Here is an 18,784-nt window from a genome sequence, read left to right on the forward strand (position 1 = left end):
CCTCAGTCGTCCCCTTCTCCTCCTGCCCCCAATCCCTCCCAGCATCAAAGTCCTTTCCAATGAGTCAACTCTTCGCATGAGGTGGCCAAAGTACTGGAGTTTCAGCTTTAGCATCAGTCCTTCCAAAGAAATCCCAGGGTTGATCTTCTTCAGAATGGACTGGTTGGATCTCCTTGCAGTCCAAAGGACTCTCAAGAGTCTTCTCCAACACCACAGTTCAAACGCATCAATTCTTTGGCGCTCTGCCTTCTTCACAGTCCAGCTGTCACATCCATACATGACTACTGGAAAAACCATAGCCTTGACTAGACAGACAGTCGGCAAAGTAACGTCTCTGCTTTTGAATATGCTATCTAGGTAGGTCATAACTTTTCTTCCAAGGAGTAAGTGTCTTTTAATTTCATGGCTGCAGTCACCATCTGCAGTGATTTTGGAGCCCCCCCAAATAAAGTCTGACACTGTTTCCACTGTTTTTCCATCTATTTGCCATGAAGTGATGGGACCAGATGCCATGATCTTCGTTTTCTGAATGTTGAGCTTTAAACCAACTTTTTCACTCTCCTCTTTCACTTTCATCAAGAGGCTTTTTAGTTTCTCTTCACTTTCTGCCATAAGGTTGGTGTCATCTGCATATCTGAGGTGATTGATATTTCTCCTGGCAATCTTGATTCCAGCTTGTGTTTCTTCCAGTCCAGCGTTTCTCATGATGTACTCTGCATAGAAGTTAAATAAGCAGGGTGACAATATACAGCCTTGACGTACTCCTTTTCCTATTTGGAACCAGTCTGAACGATCTATATTTTCCTAACTAAATTAAGTTGTTTTTCATTTATATGGCATGTGTGTGTGTGTGTGTGTGTGTGTACTCAGTCCTATCTGACTCTTTGTGGCCCCATGGGCTGCAGCATGCCAGGTTCCTCTGTCTTTTACTATCTCCCAGAGTTTGCTCAGATTCATGTCCATTGAGACAGTGATGACATCTAACCCTCTCATCCTCTGCTACCCCTTCTCCTTTTGTTTTCAATCTTTCCCAGCTTAATAATGGATACTGGCCTTTAATAGAAAAAGAAACTCTTTTTTTGTGCTGAGTTTGGAGCATGGTAAACAGTTAAAGCTTTGAACTGGATTCTAGTTCTGGCTGTATCATTAACAAGCTGTGTGACTTTGAACAAAGCGTTTGATATTCTTAAAGTTTTTCTTCAACTCTAAATTAAAAGGATGGCATTATATCAATGAATTTAAACATTTTTTATGCACCAACATGCCTAGGGCCAATCCCGTGTCCTTGGGGGGTGTCTCTGTGTGTGTTGTATGTGTCTGTGTATGCATGAAGGAGAGCACTGGGAGTTCTGTGTGCAGGTGGAAAAAGCCCTAAGTATCTAAGAAATGTCTCCTTTAGGAGTGAAATAGTGTAGCTATACTCTGTGCTGTTGAGAATCTTGTGTCAAGAGAACAAGATTATTTCTGAAATTCCAGCTCTCAATTGAATTGTAAGCCATACTGCTCTATGAGGGGGTGACCACCGATCTCATTTGATTTTATTTGTGCCCCCAAATGCCTACCCACTCAGAAACATATCCCCTACTTCTTTCCTACTTTGTCCTAGTTCCAGCTTTCTTTCATGGAGTCAGCTTTGTCTCTTTCTGTGTAAAGTTTTGATCATGAAAGTCATTGTTGGATTAGGATAGGTTTATTTTCCGAGGAACATTAGTCCTTTAAGAGGCTCAAGTCAAAAGGACCAAGTAGGTTTCAGAAATGCTGCCTATTATAGCCTCTTCTCCCAAATATTTATGATGCATATGAAAGTATTAGTCTCTCAGTTGTGTCCAACTCTGCAACCCTATGGACTGTCACTCCAGGCTCCTCTGTCCATGAAATTCTCCAGGCAAGAATACTGGAGTGGATTGCCATTTCCTCCTTCAGGGGATCTTCCTGACCCAGGTATCAAACCTGGGTCTCCTGCATTACAGACAGATTCTTTACCTACTGAGCCACTAGGGAAGCCCTATAATGCATATAGCAGTTTTGAAATAAGGAATCCTGTTTAATTTTCTTAACTTGGAGCTCCCAAATTAACATGATCATTAAAGACTCTTTTCATTTTTAAATACCGAACAACCTCACATAAAACTTTTGTCTCACAGAATGTTCTTTGAGAAATGGTCAGTTGGTTAACAGAAAGAGGGGTATTGTCCTCAGAATTTCACACAAAAGGCTCATGTTTGCTTTGTGGGACAGATTTTTGTATCCTTTTCCATTAAGCTACATGAGTTTATTTGATTAGCTTCTTGAAACCAAGATCCTAAAGGGGTTACTTTCAGGGGAGGATAAAAAGAGGGATGGGGTATGTGGTAGGAACATGGCCAAGGGAATTCCTGGGAGTTGGTGGAGTAGAGAAGATAGAACTAATAATGGTAGAAGGCATGAGGTTGTGGGGAACTAAAAGCTGGTCCCCTCAGAGCTATCCAAGTCAAGTCCCTGGAACCTGGGAATGTAACTTTATTTGGTGAAAGGGTCTTTGCAGGTGTAATTAAGTTGAGGATTTTGAGATGAGATCATTCTGGATTATCCAGATGGGCCCTAAATGTAATAGCAAGCATCTTATAAGAGGCACACAGAGGAGAACAGACACACAGAAGTGGAGGCGACTTGACCACTGAAGCAGAGACTGGAGTGATGTGGCCACCATTCTGGGATGGTCAGCAGCTGCCAGAACTAGAAGAGGCAGGGAATGGAGTCTCCAGAGGAAGCCAGCCCTGCCAGCCCCTTGATTTGGGACCTCTGGCTTGTGAGAGAATATATTTCCGTTGTCTTAAGCCATGCAGCTTGTGGTAATTTACTACAGCAGCCCCAGGGATCTAATACAAGGGGGAAACACCCTGAAGGGGCAACGGTGAAGCAGAACTTGGCCACTTTAGGCTGTTCCCCAGAGCCCACGCTGACTGTGTTTTCTTGGCAAAGGTGCAGTGGGAGCACCAGCCCCAAATGTGGCAGGTGTTTGGAGAAGCCCTTTATCCTGGGATGGGATTCATGGCCCCCAGCTTAGGTTGCTTCCCAGTCCTAGGCAACAGCCCTTGACACATGGAACATGAGCTGTCTGTCTGTCTTCCCACAGACCACCGAGGCTGAGTGCTACACCTGGCTTTGAGTCCAGACCAGACCCGAGTCTTTTCTGCTGCAGCGGATGGCACAGCCTGCATATGGAATTGCTGCTAGTCACTCAGCCCCTCCCGGCTTCAGCTTCCTCATTTTGACACGAGAATAATGATATTGGCCTTGCCTTCTCCATGGCATTGTCACGAGGCTCAAACAAGATGGCGCTTTTCCTGAGGTGAATGCCTGTTCCCCTGACCTTTTTCTCAGGTTACTTTACTTGCTCTGTTTCATCCCACCACAACTTCCAGATGCTGTCTCATTCTGTGCTCTTTCTGCTTTCCTCCTCCTCCTCCGCTTTTCTTCTTCTCTCTGTCTCCTCCTTGTTAGAGATGCATTTTCACTGCTATAGTCCCAAGAATATCTACTGCAACGATTGGTAAACTCTTCTTTCCCCCTTCACTTTTTTTTTCCAAGCTCCAGCCTTATACTTGGGTCTCTGGAGATATATGTGTGTGTGTATATATATATATATATATATTTTTTTTTTCTATTTTGGCTGCGTGGTATGGCATGGTCTTAGTTCCCTGACTAGGGATCAAACCCATACCCCTGCAGTGGAAACTTGAAGTTGTAACCACTGGACCACTAGGGAAGTCCCTTGGTTATTTCTTCACTGAGATCCTTTGCTGTCTTTAGCTCAAACTCAATACATTAAAGCCACAACTTATTCACTTGAATAAGCACAGCTTACTCATTTAAATATTGATTAAAGTGCGCCTCTGTGTCAAGCATAAGGCTTCCCTGGTGGCTCAGTTGGTAGAGAGTCTGCCTGCAGTGTGGGAGACCTGAGTTCGATACCTGAGGTGGGAAGATCTCCTGAAGAAGGAAATGGCAACTCACTCCAATATTCTTGCCTGGAGAATTCCATGAACAGAGGAGCCTGGTGAGCAATAGTCCATGGCGTCACAAGGAGTCGGACATGACTGAGAAACTAACTTTAATATGGATTAAGCATATGGATTATTTCCTCCAGACAAGGACTTCCTTGAGACTCCCTTTTCTCTCCTCATGATCTCCTCTTACCCTAGTCATCCCATCACTCAGGGAGCCTCCTGGTTATTCAGTTTTCTCCTTGTTCTCTATCTTTTGTTTCACCCTAGTAACTCCTCGGAGAAGGCAGTGGCACCCCACTCCAGTACTCTTGCCTGGAAAATCCCATGGACGGAGGAGCCTTGGTGAGCTGCCGTCTATGGGGTCGCACAGAGTCGGATGCGACTGAAGTGACTTAGCAGCAGCAGCAGCAGCAGTAACATCCTACACACCTGATGACCAATTTGTGGCAATTGCCTCATGGGTTTCCACATTACTGTTAGGTTTAATTTCTAAAAGCACTGTGCTGATCCTCCCAGTCCCCTGCTCATAAACTCTCAGTGACTCCCCATTATCTAACCCCCTTGACCTCAACCTTGGAATCTGAGCCCAGAATCCGAAGTTAGGGGACCTATACTTAACTAGGCTCTGCCATAAACTTACTGAGTGACCTTGGGTATGCCACGACATGTGCAAACAGGGCTTTGGATTTGATAGCTGCTAAGGTTTTTTGAAGCTCCATCAGGTCACTGTTCTTTTTAACGGTTCACTCACCTCCTGTGTTATCGCTGGGCTGTCATGATTTCCTGCCTTATGCCTTTGTTGGAGCTCTCATCCAGTCTGGAATTCCTGTTCCTCAGTTCCTTTGCTCTGTACCTTCACTTAAGTCCTATCCTCTCCAGGAAGTGTTTTGAAATAATGTTACCTGGCTTTGAACTCTTGGTATCAGCCTGTGTCACCTACTTTGTGTTATTATAACTATTCTAATTGTTTAAAAAATCTTTTATTAGTATGGGAATCTTTATTTAAACTTCAGCATGCTTATTTCTTTCACAAAATTGTATTGAGGAGTGGAGGGAGCACATGTTATATTTTTTGGTGCCCTCTGGAATGTTTTGCGTGTGTCAACTAACATATGTTGATTAAATTATTTACTTTATCATAAGCTTTTACTAATACACACACACTCCTTTAATATCTCTCTTCAAAAAAATAATACCAAATAAGTGAAAGTGAAGTCTCTCAGTCGTGTCTGACTCTTTGTGACCCCGTGGACTATAGGCTACCAGGCTTCTCCATCCATGGGATTCTCCAGGCAAGAATACTGGAGTGGGTTACCATTTCCTTCTCCAGGGGATCTTCCCGACCCAAGGATCGAACCCAGGTCTCCCGCATTGGAGGCAGATGCTTTAACCTCTGAACCACCAGGGAAGCCCAAATAATGCCTTGATAATTGAAAAGTGGAATAGTAAATACAAGGAGTATTAGGACTCTCCTGATAAATTGACAATGTATTCTGTTCTTTACCCTGTTTTTAAACTCAGAAAATCTGCTTGGTAGTGCTAGTAATTCTTACCTTACAAAATTTTAGGTCACCAAAAAGTGCAAATGTGATACATCCCTCTAATGCACACTCTTCTTTTTTAAGATAATGGCTGTCATTTGATCTTATTTAGCCAAGTATAAACTATAAGGAAAAGTTTAGCAGGGAAAGGAGCAAAACGGTGAGACCATTTCCAGTTTCCCCCACCATTCTGATATGGTTACATCTCTCTTAAAAATCTCATGAGACTAAGACATGACCAAAGGACCAAAGATTACTTCTCTCAATTAATACTGGTGTGTGAACAAGGTTCTCATTTAAGAAAAACAACAATGTATCTTTTACCGCTGTTAGTTTTATGGAAGTCTGGAATATGGTTTCAGTAAAGAAAAAATGAACTCAGACAATACACAAAACAGAAGATTTAGCTACAAAAATTGTGTAGTATAAAATTTTTATTGAGTAATAATTCACATAAAGGATATAAATCTTAAGTGTATAGCTTAATGTATTTAATTTATGAATAGATTAAGATCAAGATCTATGAGTAAATCATCCAGATCAAGATGGGAACATTTCTTTTACCCCAGAAGATTCTTTGTGTCACTTAGTCAACACCCCTCCACTATTCCAACCTTGGTTACCATGAATTGGTTTTTCTTTTTGCCAATCTTCAATAAATGTAATAATACAGTAAATATTCTTTTATGTGGAGTCTGGTTTCTTTTATTCAATGTTAAATTTGTAGGAGTAGTTACTGTTGCTGCATGTAACTATAGTTTGGTCTTTTAATTGCTAAATAATATCACATTGTATATACAACAATTGTTTTTCTATTTTATTATAGGTGGACATTTATTTTTAATTTTAACTTTCAAGAATAAAGTTGCTATGGACATTCTCAAACACATATTTGGTGGGGAAAGCCCTCATTTCTGTTTGGACTATACCCAAGAGTAAGAATTGTTAAGTCAGAGCATATGTGTTTATTCAGTTTTAATAGACACTGTCAATTTTCCTAAGAAACTCTACCAGTTTACACTTCCACCAGCAATGAACAAGAGTTTCACACAACTATTTTTAAGTGAACTTCAAAATCTCTAATAAATGTTGCCAGTAGAGAATATTCCATCTATCTTCTTATTGCTATTAAAATCCTAATTATGGATTATAGCAGACATCTAAAATATCATCCTAGTGACTCTTATCTCTTTTAGATATCAGCATGAGGTTTCATTTCTAATATAAGGGCTCTTATCACCAGCTTCATATTAAAATCATTGGGGAAACATAAAAAGAACACTTTGTCCTGGTTCTCATCAAATTAAATAAAAATTTCTAAAAGTGAGGCATACATTAAAAAGAATACATTTGAATCATTCTAATGAGGTGGGTGAAACTGGAGCCAGTTATACAGAGTGAAGTAAGCCAGAAAGAAAAACACCAATACAGTATACTAATGCATATATGTGGAATTTAGAAAGATGGTAACGATAACCCTGTATGCGAGACAGCAAAAGAGCACAGATGTATAGAACAGACTTTTGGACTCTGTGGGAGAGGGAGTGGGAGAGGGTGGGATGATTTGGGAGAATGGCACTGAAACATGTGTACTATCATGTAAGAAACGAATCGCCAGTCTAGGTTCAATACAGGATACAGGATGCTTGGGGCTGGTGCACTGGAATGACCCAGAGAGATGATATGGGGAGGGAGGTGGGAGGGGGGTTCAGGATTGGGAACTCGTGTACACCCGTGGCAGATTCATGTCAATGTATGGCAAAACCAATACAGTATTGTAAAGTAAAATAAAGTAAAATAAAAAAAATAATAAAAATAAAAGTGAGGCATAGACATTGGTCATTTTAAAGAGCCTGGTAAGTCTAATGGGCAGCCATGGTTGAAAACCAGTGGACCAGTATTTTGGTCAGTCTGTAAGCTATGTCCTTTCGTTTGTTTTAAGAAGCTGTCTCAGTGTTGCTGCATGTTCTTAGTTTGGACATACCATGTGTTTATATGTATATGTTTACATATATATACATACACACACATAAAATTTATATTCCAAAGTGAACTGATGGAAATCAAAGGAATCTGTTCATATAATCTCATCTTGATGCAGCTACTGGGCTGATGACTATCCACTATGTTCAGCATGCTGAATGAACATCTTGGTTTCTCTCCCAAAGGAAACTTTCAGACCATGATTCAGCACTCACTCCCTAGTATGAGATGGCAGCCACCATAACCATGTTGATTGTACCTACCCAGGCTCAAGGACGAGGAGAACCAAGAAATCACCTAGCTAACCCAAAGCTTAAATTCAAACTACTGAGAAAGGAGGCTGACTTTTTCTAGCTAAGTGCCTTGTTAATATTCCCTAGAATTTTAATTTCCATTTCTCTCCTGCTTTGAAAAATACTCTAAGGAATTTCCTGTTTCTGCTTCTCCCAGTGGGCTCAGGTTCTTGTATATAAATCTGAGTAGCAGGTGTTGATGTGGAACAATGGCCTGTGAAGGGCAAATATTTCCTTTTAATCCAGATGCTCCAGATTGGCTGCTTCTGTTTCTTGCAGAATTGCTGGGCCCTTGACTGTACTTGTTACTAGTTTCTTGCAGAATTGCTGGGCCCTTGACTGTACTTGTTACTAGACAGACTGACCTTAGTGTTCCTCCTGCTGGGCCTGGCCCATTGAATCAGTGAAGTGAATAATTCAAGTCAAATTTGCATGTCACTTGTCACATGGATGACACGGGTGACCCTGGTCCATTGACCTGTCCCTTGCGTTATCCACAAGATCTCTATATTACTCTATTCCACTTTGCTGGTGGATATCTGCCTGCTATATGTTATAGGAGACAAGTACAGTGATAGAAGTTGATTTTATTTATAATGAAATTAAGAAATGACAGCACTGGGTGTATATCTGAAGAAAACCATAATTCAAAAAGATACGTGCATTCCAATGTTCACTGAAGCACCACTTAACAATCACCAGGACATGGAAGCAACCTAAACGTCCATCAGAGGAATGGATAATAAAGGTGTGGTGCATATATACAATGGAATATTACTCAGCCATAAAAAGAGCAAAGTAATGCCATTTGCAGCAATGTGGATGGACGTAGAGATTGTCATACTAGTGAAGTAAGTCAGATACAGAAGGTCAAATATCATATGATATCACATGTATGTGGAATCGAAAAAAAAAGGGTAAAATGAACTTATTGATGAAACAAAAGTAGAGTCACAGATGTAGAAAACAAACTTAAGGTTATCAGGGATGGGGGGAGTGATATATTGAGAGACTGGGACTGACATATCCATACTACTATCAGTTTATTCAAAGTAGGTAACTAATAAGAACCTGCACAGGGAGCTCTATTTAATACTCTATAATGGCTTATATAGGAAAAGAATCTAAAAAAGAGAGGATATATGTGTAACTCTGATTCACTTTGCTGTACACCTGAAACTAATACAACATTGTAAATCAACTATACTTCAATACAGCAAATGAAATACAAGTATCTAAACTGCTTGCTTCATAGTCTTAACTATCCAGTTGAGGTGTTTCTTTGAGAGAAGGATGTAGACGCCGGGCCCTCGAGGGTCTCCGCATCTCTTCGGAATGCCAAAGGCAGTGATGCCTCTGAAAGTGCCTTCACATATCAGAGGGCTTCCAGAATCTCCCTTGGGGAAAACAAGAGGAATGGTGGAGATCAGCATCAAGTGTGACCACTAGCAGCATGGAAGAAATGCCATTCAATGTGAAGCATTTAACATGAAGTTAAGACCAACCTTGACTTACTTGATGATGAGTGCTTAACAAACCAAAATGTTGAGGAATATTCAATGATATAGTCAATTTTTTTTTCTTGATTTGTTTACAAAGCAGTGAAAATTGAAACGAAACTTGAATTATTATTTGTGGAATCCAGTGATTTTGAGACAAACTCTCTGATTTAGAAACTCTCCTTTTTGTCATTTTCTCAAAATGCTGAGTAACTCAAAGCATAAAACAGTCAAATGCAGATGGGCCATTGAGGCAAAAAATAAAAGCTATGTTTTCTAGTTCTTCTGGGAGTTAATTGTCTTCTCAAAGGAACAAAACCAAAGCAACTCGTTCTTCACCTTCTCAAACAAAAATTGCTCCCTTGAATCTCTCTCTTTTTTTAATGAGAAAGAAACATTTAATGAAAGAAGTCATACCTCTTAAGAGCATATGGAATGTGAAAGACTCAAACTTCATCAATTCATCAATACAGTAACCATTGAAGAGAAAATTACATGGTAAAGCTTGTGTCTATCACCTTATCATAGGCTCAGTGAATATTAAAATTAGACCTTGGAGGTCCATTCCTTCAAACTCCCACAAACGCCATTCTTCTCTAGCAAACACTGTTCATTTAGTCAATATTCATGGAGTACCTACCAGGTGCCATGCAGTCTTCTAGACCCTAGGACTAGATCAGTGAACAAAATAGATGAAAAGTACTACTCTTGTGGAATTTGCACTATTCTTTGCCCTTCCTCCTAAGTCTCTTGAGCATCTGATGCTAGATGGATGCTCCTGGAAGTCAGTGATTATACTTCAGAGCTCCCTCCCTAGGAGGGGGGCTTCAGTCAGCTGTAAGTCATGCTTTATCCTTGTGACTGCACTACCCAGTATGTGACCTTGCCTTCTCTCCAGGAACTCTGTGTGACCCCATGGACTATACAGTCCATGGAATTCTCTAGGTCAGAATACTGGAGTGGGTAGCCTTTCCCTTCTCCAGGGGATCTTCCCAATCTGAGGATCAAACCCAGGTCTCCTGCATTGCAGGTGGATTTGTGCCACAAAGGAAGCCACAAGAAACTCTAGATCAGCATATTTAAAGATATTTAAAGTCTAGAGACCCGATTGGCTGTTTCCCTGCTGTGGCTTTAGGGATGACTGGTGTTGCTCAATGAAGAGTCATTGAGGCTTGTACCTGGAATTCTGCAAACGAAAGGTTCTGAGAGTGCAGTTCCATCCCAGTGAGGTGAGAAGGGACAAACCAGTGCTCAGGGCTTAAACCTTAGTCAAATGTTCTTCTACCCCTATCTTTAAGCAGAGACCTGTCCCAGCCCTTCTCAGGGCACACTGAGAGGGAGGCTTGCATGTTCTCTGGTATGGAGTGCTTGGAAGTTGTTTCCAAAGGTCGAGCTCGGCGCTAGGAAGCTATGCAATTTACTCCAAGATCTTCAGTCAGTCTTGGGAATGCAGGCATTTCAAACTTACCTGGCTAAATGGCAGAGGAATTATTAGGGGGTGCTCAGATGGGGAAAGGCACTGAAGGCCCTAGATGAACCCTGACTTCAGCTCTCCTGAGTGTTACATATTTTTTTTTTCAGTTTAGATCTATATACGTTAATATGAAAAATGAGAAAAGATTGCTTCTTAGTGGTTTTTGATATAAAGTTAAGAATATGCAAGTAGTTCAACCCAGGCATGAGCAGTGAACTTGTTATTTTTGATGAACAACTCATCTGAGCTGAGAACATTAATTTATTTGACTGGAGTTTTATCAGACTTCTTTTAAAAAGCACTAGGACCCTGTAGAAGCCAACACAAAGCATGACGTCACACTCTCTATATCTGCATGACTTAACCCAACAGCTCAAGTTTGGGATCTTATTTTACTTACGTGGCAGGAGTCTTTTCCACCTCGGAGGCTTCCAGCACAAATCATATTCAGTCCAATCACAGGGTGATGATTATAGTGTGATTGATCATTGCAGATTTTTCTGTCTATGATGGTGACATTGACTTCTCTCAAAATATCGGACTTAGGGGAATTGTTGTTAAACTGTCCCCACCCTGCAACTCGACATGCAGTTCCTGGTTTCACATCACTGCCCACTTTGGGGAGCCGAAGGATAGCCACGTTTTTATTAAGTATTGCTGTTTTGTTCAGCTGTTGGAGGGCAAGCAAAAAGAGTTAATGGAACAAGATAATAAAAATGTCATTTTTAAAATTTAAGTTCTAGCCCAACTGCCAGGGACCCTCTCATACAGTTATCAGGCCACTAAAAAAGATTTCCATGTCAGAAGCCAGACTGTAGGAGCTTCTATGACTTTTGAATCAATCAAAAGTAAAATCAAAGGTTTGTACCTTTAGAAGTTTAAGATCGCCTTCATGTGTGTTCTGGTCATAGCGCGGATAGGGAAACTCTTTCTTAAAGACCCTGATCTGTTTTTCAGGCTCGTTCCTGCTTATTGAGTGAGCCCCAAGAATGATCTGGGATTTCTGGTTCCTGAAAACAGATGCAATACTGTTAATTTGGTTAACTCTTTAAAACAGGAGCTAAGCATATTATGGGCTGATCAGTTTCATTGTGCCATCTATAAATGTGCTTGCTGTGGAAATACCTGTTTGTGACTCAGAAAAAAATGTATACTTTTAAGAATAAAAGTGAATTGTTTATGAATTTATCATTGTCATCATGCTGACCTGCAGCTTATTTATAACAAGCTGAACTAGGTTCATTGAAAATCAAATGATAAGAGAATTCCATGGGGGACTTCCTCGATGGTCCAGTGGTTGGAGTCTGCCTACCAGTGCAGTGGACGCAGATTGCACCCTGGGTCTGGGAGGGTCCCCTATGCCGCGGGGCAGCTAGGCCAGTGCACCATGGCTACAGAAGTCCGTGGGCCCTAGAGCCTGTGCTCCGCAACAGGAGAACCCATTACAGGGAGAAACCCACACACAGCAAAGAGAGTAGCTCCTGCTTGCCGCAACTAGAGAAAGCCTGCTCACAGCAATGGAGACCCAGCACAGCCAAAAATTAAAATAAATATGTAATAAATATTGAAAAAAAAAAGAGAATTCCATGGTAGCCAAGCCAAGTCTTGGGATCTCTGTTGGAGTTATACTGCTGTCCCCTCAACCTTCCTTTGGTTGTAATAGAGAATCTGGTTGCAGATGACTGGAAAACAAGTCTCAGTGGTCTAGCAACAAAAGCAAAAGACACTATGTAGCTGTAGAACTGACGCACTGAAGAAATCTTAGTAAGAGGACAACAAGCTTATCTTAAATGGGCAAACTTTCAAAAATAGACTGCTTAATGGAAAACCCTATGTGCATGGCACTGAGTGTGTATATTTGAGGGAAAGGTGGTCTAAAGGGGGGGCCCCTTCGGATCTTCCTTTTCTTACTCCATGCTGAAGATTCATTTTGGTTAATAAAATCAAGATACTCTCTGATGTATTAATGATGAAGGCCATTATCATTCATAACTTAGTATAAACTACACCAACAATATATTCACACTGCTGTTTTTCCAGTACACAGCTGATATTAGTTTCACTTAGACCTTAGAACAGTGCTTTCAGTAGAGTATACTTTGATGATGAAATGTTCTATAAGTCCTCACTGTCCAATATGGAGCCACATGTAGGCTACTGAGGACTTGAAATGTGGCCAGTGAGACCGGGGATCTAAATTTGTCCTTTGATTTAATTTTAATGAATGCAAATGTATATAACTATAGATAACGCATGTAACCAACATGATTAGAGGCTGTCATAATGGACAGCCCAAGTTTAGAGGCTTGATTTAGGGAGGGAAGAAAAGATCAGTCCTCAAAGAGGTTTGAAGGCCGTGGTTGACCATGGTTATGAAATGGCTGAAGGTGTGAAAAGTTTTAAGAAAACAGGAAGGTTTTCAAAAGAAGCCTTCTCTACTTGACAGTGGTGCTCAGGTCCCTGAGGGCACACTGAAATTTTTCACCTTTCTGCACCATCATGAGGTCAAGACCAGAAGCCAAGACTTGCAGCCCTTGAGCCTGGTGACTCTGGAGGAGATCTTTCAAAAGTGCTCTGGATGCTGCTTCTTCTTTGGTCTGATTCTCTGGGGCTGAGTCTGGCCTCAACTCCCTTTTGGGGTTTTAAAGCAAGCTGCCAAAGATGTAAATGCTGTGAAGATCCTGTGGCTTTAATGATATTTACTCTCTTTGTTGATATTCCCCCAAGTTAGACTATCTCCACAAAAGTTTTTTTTTTTTTTTAAACCCAAGAACTTACAGGTCACAGTGAGCTGCAGTCAATACCCAGTCTTTGGCAATCAAAGCTCCGGCACAGATATTTTCTGCCTTAAGTAGCACCATGTAGGGTCTTGAATGAGGAGTCACTTCATTTCCTCCAATAATTTTTTCACAGAGATCTATTCAAAAGACGAAGACAAGTCATATCAGTGACCACCCTAAAGAGCTCTACTTATAATCACGTTTCTAAGGCTAGACATGCTTTTCCCACATAGAGAGGAGGAGGGATGAGAGCATATTCCACCCCTTCATGTCAATTTCAGATGTGGGCGTGCTTGCTAAGTCTCTTCAGTCATGTTCAACTCTTTGCAGCCCTATGGACTGTAGCCTGCCAGGCTCTTCTGTCCATGGGATTCTCCAGGCAAGAATCCTGGAGAGGGTTGCCATGCCTTCCTCCAGGCGATCTTCTCGACCCAGGGATCGAACCCGTGTTGCCTGCAGCTCCTGCACTGCAGGCGGATTTTTTACCGTGGAGCCACTGGCAGAGCCCAGATCAGACACCTGAATGTAAATCCCATTCCTGTTGGAGTCTGAGAGGTCTCGCTCTTTTACCCACAGAAGCCATGCCATTGGCAGGTCCAGGGATTATCAGGCTGGAAATCTGTCACAGCCACTGGCCTCAGGCCTCAGGACTTGTAAAAGGCAGACAACTGTGCATGAGTTTATACCAGTAACTGGTGCTACAGGAACTGCTGGTGTCTGCCCATCCCTCCCCTTTTCTGGCTAAGTATTAATCTGGGGGAAGCAGAGTTGCTTTTATAAGCTTGAAAACCTCCCTTTTCACCCTGAGCTCTTGCAAAACACCACAGCTTACAAACTGGCATTAGCACCTTTTAGCTGTAACTGTACGCATGAGTTTTTTGGTCATCATGAGTCTTTTCCTTATTGAAATTTGTACCCTTCTCATTCATAAATTGAGAGACTGTCTTTCGCACCTGAAACTCTTCTTCAATCTCCAGACTGAACCACGTGGTTTAATCTAAGCCCCTTTCTAATGAAGAGAAGTGAGAAGATGCTATAAGGAGAGAATTCTGCTTTAGCCAAATTTCCTTGGTGATAGACCAAGAGTAGAGACTATTAGAGAAAAGTGAAATGGAAGCCCAAAATCACTGCAGATGGTGTTTGCAGCCACGAAATTAAAAGATGCTTAGTCCTTGGAAGGAAAGTTATGACCAACCTAGACAGCATATTCAAAAGCAGAGACATTACTGAGGGCAGGAGGAGAAAGGGACGACAGAGGAGGAGATGGTTGGATGGCATCACCAACTCAATGGACATGGGTTTGGATAGACTCCGGCAGTTGGTGATGAACAGGGGGGCCTGGCATGCTGCAGTTCATGGGGTCGCAGAGTCAGACATGACTGAGTGACTGAACTGAACTGAGATGGAAGCACAAGGTAAACCATCCCTGTTGGTTGAAAGGTTGTTGTGCCCTCTTGATATATTCTCAGTGCCACCTTCTACACCAGATGTTCTTGGATTCTTCTCAAGCATTGCTCCTGACCATTGACTAGGACTCATGGTTCTCTCAGTAGGGTACTGTGCCTGTTTCTCTATTAATAAAGCCAACTTATTGCCAGATTTACAATGAGATGTAAATGATGAGAGGGGCAGGGAAAATGGGTGTCCAGAAGGGCTCTCATTTCCAGAAGGGAGTTGGGAAGGGGAAATCCTAGACTCTAGAAGTAAAAGGATAAGGAACTTAGCGAAACAAATAGAACTTCACCTACATCTCAATTTTCCTGACGGATATCATGAAGAGATGGGTTCCAAAGATGCGTCTTTGGACTGTCTGAGCTGTAGAAATTGTAAACTCAGTACAATACTTCATTTTGCAGAGTCCTGTGATTGGTGAGCACAGAAAAAAGTCCTCATCTCCCACAAACTAGGATTCAGGAAGAGGAATTAGAACAGGTGAACAGCTTTAAAAACTAGCAATTCTTGGTCCCTACCTAGAATCAAAATAAATTAAAATCAGATAGGACCAGGGCTGAGATGTCAATATTGTTTCAATGTCTCCAGAGGATTCTGATGTGTAGAAAGATTGAGACAACCTGTCTAGAGGATTAAATCTTGCTTTGCTGTGTCTGTTCCATTTGGGAACCCATACTACTCTCTCTGACTGAAGGAAACAGAGTAATTAGCATTTGCTGTTTCCTTTGAAGAAAAGATATGATTGGATTTTTTTTTAATCTGCTTGGTTTCAGTGTTTCGTAGGACGTGGGCTTCCCCAGTGGGGGAAGTCCATCCGCCTGCATGCAGGAGACGTGGATTTGATCCCTGGGTCGGGAAGATCCCCTGGAGAAGAAAATGGCATCCCACTCCAATATCCTTGCCTGGGAAATCCCATGGACAGAGGAGCCTGATGGGCAACAGTCCATGGGTTCACAAAAGAGTTAGACGTGACTTAGTGACTAAACAACAATAACATGCTCTAACATAGTCGCTGGAACACGCTTATATTTTGCTGCTGCTCAGTCATGTCCAACTCTTTGTGACCCCATGGTCTGTAGCCTGCCAGGCTCCTCTGTCCACGGGGATTTTTCAGGCAAGCATATTGGTGTGGGTTGTCGTGCCCTCCTCCAGGGGATCTTCCCAACCCAGGGATCGAACCCAGGTCTTCTGCACTGCAGGTGGATTCTTTAGCATCCTAGCCGCAAGGGAAGCCCATGCTTATATTAATAGTATTCTGTCCATTCTTCTGTTTCTAATTTCCTGCAACCTTATTATTTCTAAAATTTCTCCTTATTTTTAGATGCAGAGATCTTCCTTGGGAATTTTTGGTAAGATAGGTTCCATCAGCCCTTGTCCACTATTTCCACCTCCAAAAACTGCCAGACCATGGAGAAAACCCAAGCTCTACACTTGTTGGCACAGTTCAGCCTAGCCCCAGAGTTGTTATCAGTGCCTAGAAAGATTTTAGGGAATTTCTAGAGCTACTCAGGGCTATTGTACCCTATTACCCTTCTAGAGATAATCCCATGAATTTTACAGCGTTTTAAACTAATGCCTGTGCAGCTCACATAAAATCAGGCTAGTTGGTTACTACCTAGTGCATCAAAGAATACACTTAATACAAAACTCTACAGCACTGCCAAAGAGTCGATGCTCCCCGTGTCCTAATGTATTCCCAAGGACATACTAGCCTAGAGAAATAATGATGAATATTTGAATCATTTTGACTTGGGGGGTACATCTAGGTCAGGTTTTTTTTAAAGACTGATGGATTATTGAAGTACAGTTGATTTTCTGCAGCAAGAAAGGCTGAGGTGTCGCTATTCCTTTCCTGAAAGGTGCTATTTGTTTTCCTAATTTCAGAGCTTTATGTCTGTTTGATTACTTGTTTTCACAGTCCTTTTGGGCAATTTGCAAGCCACACATTGGCAGCACTGGTGGTTCCATTATCTTTTATAAAAGAATTATAAAGAAGAAAGAAGGATTTTTCCTTCTAAAATAAAGATATATGTAGAGGGACTTTCCAGATGCCCCAGTGGTTAAGATTCTGTGCTCCCAATGCAGGGGCACGGGTTCAATCCCTGGTCTGGGTACTAGGATCCTACATGTCGCAACCCAGATCCAGTGCAACCAAGTAAATGAATGAATAAAAATTTAAAAAAGAATATATGTAGAATCCAAGGAAGAATGTTAAGACTTGCAGAAAAAAACCTCCTCTTAGAACACTTAGTTAATATTGCCAAAAAGTCTACTCCATTTTACTTAATTTATTATAGTGGAAATGACCAGGATCAGTCTTACCTTCAGGAATTAGGAGAAAAACGACAATCGAGAGAGTGGCTGCCGGAAAGATAGAGGAGTTCTTCATTGTGGCTGGTGTCCCCACATCAATCAATGTGAAATCTGTTTTCAGTTCTTGACTAGCTCTTATTTATACACTGAGAGTACAAAGGATGTGGTTTCCTTTCTTTTCTATCTTTCCCATTTCAAAGTTAGGCATTAGGGAAAGGAACCCCACAAGTGAGAACGGTGAGTAATCGCTCCTCCCCAGAGGGTGTGACCCCCCTCGGCGAGGACCTCTGTAGGGAGAGGGTTGTAAATCCGTGGCAGGCGGGGACTATGGGGCTTTGTTGCCATCAGAAATAGTATACAAGAAGAGACCTCAAATGTTTCAACTGAGATTTTGAGCATTCTAGTTTTCATCAGCAACATTATCTTCTCTATCCATTACCTATCACAAATGAAAGCTCTTTATAGTTTTTAATCAGAGATTTAAAATCGGTCACCTAAAAATTAGTCACTAGCCAAATGTCTTTTTAGTTATCACCGAGGATTTTGCAAGAATGAATCGGCCAAGTACACATGGAAATGTAGGAGGGAATCTTATTTATTCATAAGCTCGTGCCTGGATTTTCCTTCTCCACTTTGTTGAGGTAATTTGTTGTGCCCCTATCTGGAATCTGGCAGGTGGGGACAGAGGCTGGTGGGGTTAGGGAGCACTGGTTTTTTCCAGGCTGGCCTCTGATTGTGCTTCCCTGACGGTTTGATTTTACAACTTTAGACGTGTGAGAGTATCTGAATTTCTTCTCCCTCCTTCCTTCCCTTCCTCTCTCCCTCCTTCCTTTACTTTCTCCCTTCCTTCTTTCTGGATTTAGCTAAGAAAGGAAAATGGAAGTCAGATATCGCTACTTTGTTCCGATATTGGAGAACAACTCTAAGAAGGATCATTCTCAGTCTCTGAAGGAACGGTATTCAGTATGCTTTCTATTAGAAATGTCATCAGCTCTTTTTCTGAGCTGAGGATGTGGTCTTTATTATACTACATAAATAGTAATGTGTTTGATCAGGGTGTTGGCTGTTAACCAGCCATCCCCAGAGTTAACACCCTGAGGCTTTCAAACTCAGAGCTTGCTTTTTCAGAAATCACATGACCTTGGAAGGAAACCCCACTGAGACCCCTGTGTTTCTTTTTCTCAGCTATCACTGGTGCATCAAAGGTGAATCATTTTCAGTAAAATAGTGGGATTCCCTGCTTCTGGTTTTGGTGAATAATTTTAATGCAGACTAAAAAAGTCAATTTTTAATTGACTATAAGCTACTGAAAAATTTCCTAAAGGAAATTTTATATAGTTCTGTTTCTTTTTATGTGAATATGCTTACCCTCCCTCGACATATGGTAATGTTTAAAAAGGTATTTATTGATTTTGTTTTTGACTGTTCTAGGCCTTTCTTGCTGCATGTGGGCTTTCTCT

At 41.5% G+C, this 18,784-nt stretch overlaps 2 protein-coding genes across 2 annotated transcripts in view; one reads left to right on the forward strand and one right to left on the reverse strand.

Annotated features, from left to right (window-relative positions):
- CDC20B (cell division cycle 20B) overlaps nt 1-6,207 on the forward strand; it is a 71,899-nt gene extending 65,692 nt beyond the window's left edge. Inside the window, 2 exon segments of the mRNA XM_069556535.1 lie at nt 3,116-3,331; nt 4,257-6,207. Coding sequence (XP_069412636.1) covers nt 3,116-3,216 — 101 coding nt within the window. The 3' untranslated portion in view covers nt 3,217-3,331; nt 4,257-6,207.
- LOC138422006 (granzyme A-like) lies at nt 5,950-17,606 on the reverse strand. Its single transcript, XM_069556530.1, has 5 exons — nt 17,334-17,606; nt 13,558-13,696; nt 11,648-11,789; nt 11,180-11,449; nt 5,950-9,203 (listed from the first exon to the last, which is right to left on the reverse strand). The coding sequence occupies exons 1-5, from the start codon at nt 17,398-17,400 to the stop codon at nt 9,042-9,044; spliced, it is 780 nt and encodes a 259-aa protein (XP_069412631.1). The 5' UTR covers nt 17,401-17,606; the 3' UTR covers nt 5,950-9,041.
- Nucleotides 17,607-18,784: the final 1,178 nt, after the last annotated feature.

The sequence above is a fragment of the Ovis canadensis genome, chromosome 16 (genome assembly GCF_042477335.2).
Source record: "Ovis canadensis isolate MfBH-ARS-UI-01 breed Bighorn chromosome 16, ARS-UI_OviCan_v2, whole genome shotgun sequence".
Classification (NCBI taxonomy): Eukaryota; Metazoa; Chordata; class Mammalia; order Artiodactyla; family Bovidae; genus Ovis; species Ovis canadensis.

Excerpts from the sequence above, each read along its gene's own strand:
- LOC138422006 (XM_069556530.1), bottom strand. The coding sequence starts at position 17,400 with ATGAAGAACTCCTCTATCTTTCCGGCAGCCACTCTCTCGATTGTCGTT. Across the intron at positions 13,697-17,333 it reads TTTTCTCCTAATTCCTGAAG|ATCTCTGTGAAAAAATTATT; the intron begins GTAAGACTGATC and ends TCTTTTGAATAG. Across the intron at positions 9,204-11,179 it reads GTGGAAAAGACTCCTGCCAC|GGAGATTCTGGAAGCCCTCT; the intron begins GTAAGTAAAATA and ends GTTTTCCCCAAG.